General features: G+C 37.6%; 1 protein-coding gene and 1 non-coding gene across 2 annotated transcripts; one reads left to right on the top strand and one right to left on the bottom strand.

Annotated features, from left to right (window-relative positions):
- Positions 1–1,930: 1,930 nt before the first annotated feature.
- LOC107879058 lies at positions 1,931–2,696 on the bottom strand. The gene is made up of 3 exons (XM_016726186.1): positions 2,684–2,696; positions 2,258–2,487; positions 1,931–2,200 (listed from the first exon to the last, which is right to left on the bottom strand). Exons 1-3 carry the CDS (start codon positions 2,694–2,696, stop codon positions 1,931–1,933), a joined length of 513 nt encoding a protein of 170 aa, XP_016581672.1.
- Positions 2,697–6,379: 3,683 nt separating this feature from the next.
- On the top strand, positions 6,380–6,486 carry LOC124886770. The gene has a single exon (XR_007044181.1). It is a non-coding gene; the product is annotated as a small nucleolar RNA R71 (small nucleolar RNA).
- Positions 6,487–7,900: the final 1,414 nt, after the last annotated feature.

Raw genomic sequence — 7,900 nt, 5'->3', positions numbered from 1 at the left:
TCCTCCGGTTGATGAATTAGTCAGCTGAGTATTTGGATTCCTTATGCTGCGAGTACCATTTCTACCCACTTCAGCAACAACTTTTGTTTCGAACTTGCGATACCCCCTGGGAACTTGTGGAGCTGCTGGTACTTTATCAGTTTATCTACTCCTCTTGTGTGCAAATCCCGATGTCTAACTGTATTTTTTCCCTTGCCAGGCATATTACTTATCAACACAACAACCCACAAAAATATAAAACAAGCACCTTCGACACTTGCTACTACTAAGTGTGAATGTCAGCCCACACTTAGTTGCTAGCACAAGTTGCTACAAAAATTACATGTACTCGGGTACTCAGACTTCCCCTTTCTATTTCACAAGTCCATGGTCAGTTATCCAACATTACTCATTCAACATCGATTAATCTTGAGGAACTGACAAAGAAAATTATCTCATTATGATCACTTATAGTTCATCTACACAGAAACTACCTTAACTTAAAGTACAGGGCATCATGTCAATTAAAGTCAACTCATAAGAGCCCATATTTAGTCACCAACATACGTTACCTATTCAAATGCTCTATACTATTTCAGTGCAACCTCACACTTAATTTCTATCATTTAGTGAATCAACAAATCCCAATTTATTGACAATGAAGACATAGTTCAACAAAACACATCATTAGAAAATCAAGTTACATCTCCACCCTAGGAGTTACCACATCAATTAAGTCATTATTTACATTTCAGAATACCCATGCTTTCCTCATGAACAATACGTCAAACCAATAATAACAACATATCACCATCACCTTCTAACATTCCCACATAATTTTAAAAACTACTATTCAGAGTAAATTCAATTTAGGGAAATAAAATCCCTTGTGATTGAAATTTCAAATCAACTAAGTTTCAAATCACACAAGTCATAGCAATATTTAAGCATATTTTATTCTCAAAATTTAAACTCAAAGTATCATGAGAACTTACCTTGTCTTGGTTGAGAAAAGAGGTTGAAGTTGAAGCCTTGTGAAATTTTAGACAAGACTTGACTAAGGAGTGATTTAAGGTTTGGGGGGAAAAGGGGGTGGCGTGCAGCTAGGGTTAGGTGAGAGGTGTGAAAATGGTTAAGTGTGGTATTTATAGATGTGACACAACAATAAAGATCGACGCGACACATTGTATATCGCATTGAATAATCAATGTGATGCGTCAAGCTCGCATCGATTCTCTAGAAATAGCCTTGAAAATTTTTTCTAAGTGTGGAATTTATGCCCATCGACGCGATGAGCCAAGATCGCGTCGATCCTCTGGAAATTGCATCCAAAAATTTTTCTAAGGCCAAATTTCTCAGATTTTTAAGCAATTTTTCTTTGCCCCTTACCTTTTTCACCACTTATTAGTTATTTAATTACTCAATAGACCATGTTCACCATCTTATTTATCTCTACCTAATTTCTCATTCCTGTATATCAATAAAAAACAACAAAATTACGTAAGCAAAAGTGGGTTGCCTCCCACCAAGTGCCTTATTTTCAGTCGTGGAACGACTTATTTTTTTGTATTTTCTTTTTATTATCCATATACTAAAAATTTAAACTACCTATTACATTACATTTGTGGGTTGCCTCCCACATAGTGCCTTACTTTACATCGTGGCATGACTCAACTCATTATCACTCATCAGCAAAAGTGATAGATTCCTTGTGCTTATCCAGATGATCTACCCAATAGTGCTTTCATGTTGTTCATTCACTAGAAACTTTTTTGTCTTCTCTTTATTCCACAAATCCACAGCTCTATGAGGTGTCATACGCACTACCTCAAAAGGTCCAGACCATTTCGATCGCAATTTTCTTGGAAACAACTTAAGCCTTGAATTGAACAACAAAACAAGTTGTTTGGGTTCAAATACTCTCTCTTGAATTTGCTTATCATGCCATCTTTTAGGTCTTCTCCTTGTATAGTTTGGCATTTTCATAGGCATGGAGCCTAAACTCATCAAGCTCATTCAGTTGTAATAACCTTTTCTTCCCCGCGACCTTCATCTCAAAATTTAGCTTCCTTACAGCCCAATATGCTTGGTGTTCCAACTCCACAAGAAGATGACACGCTTTACCATATACCAAACGATATGGAGATGTCTCAATGGGCGTCTTGTAAGCTGTTCGGTAAGCCCAAAGTGCATCATCTAGCTTCTCCGCCCAATCTTTTCTCTGCCCATTCACAGTCTTCTGAAGTATTTACTTAGTCTCCCAATTTGACACCTCAACCTGTCCACTAGTTTGGGGATGGTATGCAGTGGCAACCTTGTGCCTAACACAATATTTAGCAAAAAGATTTTTGAACCAAGTGTTAATAAAATTCGTACCTCCGGCACTGATTATTGCTCTTGGTGTACCAAATCTGGAAAGTATATTCTTCTTCACAAATTTCAGCACCACTCTTGCATCATTAGTCAGACTCTCCACAGCTTCCACCCATTTAAAGACATAGTCAATTGCTACAAGAATTACAGATTGCCTTATGAAGGTGGGAATGGGCCCATGAAATTAATCCCCCAAATATCAAAGACTTCGACTTCTAAAATATTGTTGAGGGGAATCCATGACGCCTAGATATGGTACCAAACCTTTGATATTGATCATAATTCTTTACGAAAGAAACTTCATCTCTAAATAAAGTAGGCCAGGAAATACCTGATTGCGACATTTTTATCATAGTCCTCTCACCTCTATGATGTCCACCATATGGAGATGAGTGGCAATCTTATAGCACCTTTGAAAATTCAGCCTCTGGGATACACCTATGAATAAATCCATCTGGATCCTGCTTGAAAAGGTATGGTTCGTCCCAATTATAGGCATGAGAATCATGGAGTAATTTCTTTCTTTGTTGTGTGGTGGCCTCAGGAGGGTATACCTCACATGATATCAAGTTCACAATATCAGTGTACCATGGGAACTCAACTGCATCTAACAACAAAAACTTTTCATCAGAAAACTCTTCCTTAATACTAAGAAAGTTATCCACAATATCGTCTCGATTTTCCAGCCGTGAAAAGTGATCAACAATTTGATTTTTAGCTCCCTTTCTATCTCGCACCTCAAGATTGAATTCTTGTAGTAGCAGAATCCACCTAATAAGTCATGGCTTCATATCCTTTTTGTTCACAAGATACTTAATGGCAGCATGGTCAGTATGACCAATAACCTTAGTACCAACTAAGTAAGATTTAAACTTGTCAAATGCATACACCACTGCCAACTTTTCTTTCTCTGTAACCGTGTAGTTAACTTGAGCATCACTCAACACTTTTCTAGCATAGTAGAAAGAGTGAAATACCTTTTATTTTCTCTGACCCAAAACCACTCCCACAGCAATGTCACTAGCATCACACATTAGCTCAAAAGATAGCTCCTAATCTGGTGCAATCAGAACAGGTGCTTCTGTTAATTTCTTCTTGAGGTTTTCAAAAGCTGCATGGCAATCAGCCTCAAACTCGAACTTAGATTCTTTCTCCAACAATCTGCACATGAGGCTTGAAATCTTTAAGAAATCTTAAATGAATCGTCTGTAGAACCCTGCATGTCCCAGAAAGCTCCGCACTCCTTTTACTGTGACTGGATGTGGCAACTTTTCAATCACTTCAACCTTCGCCTTGTCCACTTTGAGTCCTTTTCATGACACTTTATGGCCTAAACAATTCCTTCCTTAACCATAAAGTGTCGCTTTTCCCAATTTAGCACCAAGTTTGTCTCTTCGCATCGAGCTAGGACTCTGTCAAGATTCTGCAAGCACTTATCAAAAGAATTACCATACATAGAGAAATCATCCATAAATACCTCCATAAAATTTTCCACTATGTCTGAGAATACTGCCATCATACATCTCTGAAATATAGCAGGTACATTGCATAAGCCGAAGGGCATGCATATAAACGCGTATGTACCATATGGACACGTGAAAGTGGTCTTCTCCTAGTCTTTCGGTGCTATGATTATCTGATTATAACCGGAGTACCCATCTAAAAAATAATAATACTCTTGCCCCACCAATCTATCCAGTGTTTGGTCAATGAAGGGAATTGGATAGTGATCTTTACGAGTTGCTTCATTTAATATCCGATAATTAATACAGATCCTCCAACCGATCACCGTACGTGTGGGAATAAACTCATTATCATCATTGGTTACTATATTCATTCCTCCCTTCTTTGGTATGCAGTGCACCGAACTAACCAATTTGCTATTAGAAATTGGGTAGATAATACCACTATCTAACCACTTGATCACTTCTTTTCTAACCACCTCCTTCATCACAGGATTCAACCTTACTTGTTGCTGCACTCTAAGGCTATAACCCTCTTCCATGTTGATGTTGTGCATGCAAAATACTAGATTAATTCCTGTAATATCAGACATCTGCCAGCTAATCGCCTTCCTTCTTCTCTTTAGAACTGCTATAGCTTCCTTTACATCTGATAATCCTACAGACAAAATAACAGGCAAAGTATCTTGATCGCCAAGAAAAACATATTGCAAGTGAGTAAGAAGAACCTTAAGCTCCAAGTTAGGAGCTTTTTCAACTGAAGGCTTGGGCGATGGACCAATTGGCCTATTTAATGGTTTGACAGGCACTTTATTCATAACCTAAACCAGTTCTAATACTTCCATATCTCCATACATATCATAACCCATCAAAGCTCGCTCTAATGGATCATCAGACAAAAACAACTGCCAATTCGCAGCATGGTCAATAACTGATATAGATGACAACTCCTCATCTATGGCTGGCAGTTTCAACACTTTGTACATATCAAATACTTCTACTTTATCATGCGCTCGTATGGTCATTTTTCCGGCTACTACATCAATTAGTGATTGCCCTATTGCTAAGAAGGGTCATCCCAAAATAAATGGAACAACAGGATTAGCCTTAAAGTCAAGAAATATGAAATCCATCGAAAAGATTAAAGATCCTACTTGCACCAACATATCTTCAATAATACCATCTGGCCTAGCAAGGGACCTATCCTCCAACTACAAAATAATCATCGTGGGTTTGGGACTCCCAAGACCTATCTTCTGATACCATGATATTGGCATAAGATTTATGCTAGCTCCCAAGTCACATAATCTTCGTGCACAAATAGTTTGTCCAATGGTAATCTGTAAGCTGAAACTACCCGGATCTTTCAACTTCGTGGGTAGTTTATTTTGAATTTTGGACGTGCGCTTTTGAGTAAGTACAACTGTAGCATACTCGGTCAACCGGTTCTTACTGGAAACTATATCCTTCAAATATTTTGCATATTTTGGCACACTTTGTAGAATGTCAACAAGAGGAAGGTTTACTTGAACCTGCTTCAGAAGATCTAGGAATGTTTTGTAACTTGCTTCCTCTTGATACCTTCTTACCCTTTGAGGAAAGGGCAAGGAAAGAGTCTTATTTTCCATACGAATTTCATCACTTGCCTTTTTTTCCTTGACTTTTTTCTCTTCATTGTCTTTCGAAATGTCATAAGTGACTGTGGGATTATCCTGCTCCTGAACTGTCTTCTTAGTTTGCAGCCCACTCCTTGTTGTAACTGTATTTACCTTCTTTAGATTTGCCTCTATATCACTAGGTAATGCTCCTTGTGGCCTTTTATTCTATGATCCTGCAATTTGACCCAACTACAACTCTAAATTTCTTGTAAGCAATTATTGACTCTTCAACTCAGCTGCAAACTATGCCTGTTGAGTCTTAATTTCAGTTGCAAATTGCCCTTGTTGAGCCATAAACTACTTCATCAATACCTCTATATTGCTAAATTGAGTAGTCGCTTTAGTATTCTGGGCTGGCTGTGGATTTGGTTGCACTTGTCCCTTGTACTAATTTATATTTTGCATCTGATTTCCACCCCATGAGAAATTGGGATGGTTTCTCCCGTTGGGATTATAAGTATTACCAAAATTTTGTTGTCCCTATTGATTTGTATTCCCCACATAGTTAACAGAATCCGAATTAGCCATGCAAGCATCAGCTACATGCTCACCACTTCTAAAAACCTCACACTAAGAATTTGCCTATTGGACTGCATTTGTTGTCGCTGCTGGTTAAGTAACACCCAACTTTATGTTATTAAGCTGAGTAATCATATGATTTTAAATGGCTACAATCTGTGCTTCTAATGCAGTGAACTGATCTACCTCCAATACCCCTACAACCTTCTTGGGAGTGCTCTTTGAGTCTACATGCCAATCAAAATTCCCTTGTGAAATTTGATTCAACAGTGTATACAATTCTTCATAAGTTTTCTCCAAAGCTTGGCCACCTGCTGATGAATCCAAGAGAATATTTGTATTCAATTCAAGGCCTTATATAATATGTGCACCAAGACATCATTCGATTGATGGTGATGAGGATAATTTCTGAGCATGCCTTTAAATCTCTCCCAAGTTTAGTAGAGATTTTCTTCATCTTTTTATCTAAAACTCAAGATCTCACTCCTCAATCGTACAGTCTTCTGGGATGGAAAGAATCGAATAAGGAGCTTTCGAGTACAATCTTTTCAAGAAGTGATGGAGTGTGATGGTTTAGCATGCAACCACCTCTTTTCTTCCCCATTTAGAGAAAAAGGAAAGAGTGTTAATCTGACATAATCAGCATTCACATCTTTCGAAATGTATGTATCACTTATTTCCAAGAAGGTCTGTATGTGCTACTGCGGATCCTCGTGTGAAAGTCCGTGAAATTACCCCATAGAATTCAACAATTGCACTATATTTTGTTTCAATTCCCACCAACCTCCTGGCTCAGGTTTCCAAATATTGTTAATCATATGGTTCGTACGTGAGATTACCACCTCACAAACAGGTCTTGCAGCTGGTTGAGCAGGAACAATTGGAATAACAGGAATGATAGGAGGTGGAATATTATCGGCATTTAGATCAACCGGTTCATTTCGTTGTTCAGCCATTCTTTGCCTTTGTTGAAAGATTTTCTCTAGTTTTGCAAAAGTCTCTACTAGTTCTTTATCTCTCGCCAGTCCTAGATTCAGCTAAACCTGCAATTATTCAGCCGCTAAGATTAAGTTGTTAATACCTACACTTAATATCAAAACCAAAAATTTAGAAATTTATTAATTGTATTAGTTCCCTAGCAACGACGCCAAAAACTTATTACGACTCAGACGCACGCGCAAGTAAACGTGATCGTTCAAGTAATATAGTGATTTAGACAATCAAATATTGTTCCCACGAGGACTAAACAACTAGAATTTTAACCAACTTTTAGTTACAGATAATGAGTATTAGGTGTTGTATATTATCAAGATGATTTTGAATTTGAGAATAAAAACGTATATTAATAAACAAGAAATAAAATTTTATGACTAGAGCAAAGCAAGCAACAGTTGTAATCAATTATGATGAGGCTTCCAGGGTTGAGGCATTTCGAACAATCATACAATTCTCTATTCTTATCACTGTCGTTAATTCGCAAGGTTTATACCACGATCTTGGTCTCCTAACCTCAAATCCTCTATCTATTGAATATTGTAGCTACAACTCCCGTAGAGATACAACAATTCTTCTAGATTCATAAAGTTATCTTCTTGCACTTGAACCAAGCAAGGCTTCTAGGTATTCCCTATCCTAGATGCTAATTCAAACCCTTTATTTTATGAAAGGATAAGAACCTTGCTCCTTAATTTCTTTGTTCTATCCTACGATTCTCCTCCCGAATGCACATAGAAATAAAGCTTTATTCTAATGGTGGCCACTCATCAAAATAGTAAGCTCAAGAAATTAAGAACAACCCAGATAATAATCTAAGAAGAAACTATGAATAAGGATACAAAAGAGTAATCATGTTATTGGCCTCAACCCCAGAAGAAGGGTGTTTAGCCACTCATGTTTGAATTCAACATC

Source organism: Capsicum annuum, chromosome 8 (genome assembly GCF_002878395.1).
Source record: "Capsicum annuum cultivar UCD-10X-F1 chromosome 8, UCD10Xv1.1, whole genome shotgun sequence".
NCBI lineage: Eukaryota > Viridiplantae > Streptophyta > Magnoliopsida > Solanales > Solanaceae > Capsicum > Capsicum annuum.
Note: the sequence above shows the minus strand (reverse complement) of the source record. Positions and strands in the feature narration are given on the sequence as shown.

Bases quoted from the DNA above. Each gene is read 5' to 3' on its own strand.
- LOC107879058 (XM_016726186.1), bottom strand. The intron at 2,201-2,257 runs GTTGAGGTGTCA...GTGAATGGGCAG, and splicing joins ATCCCCAAACTAGTGGACAG to AGAAAAGATTGGGCGGAGAA.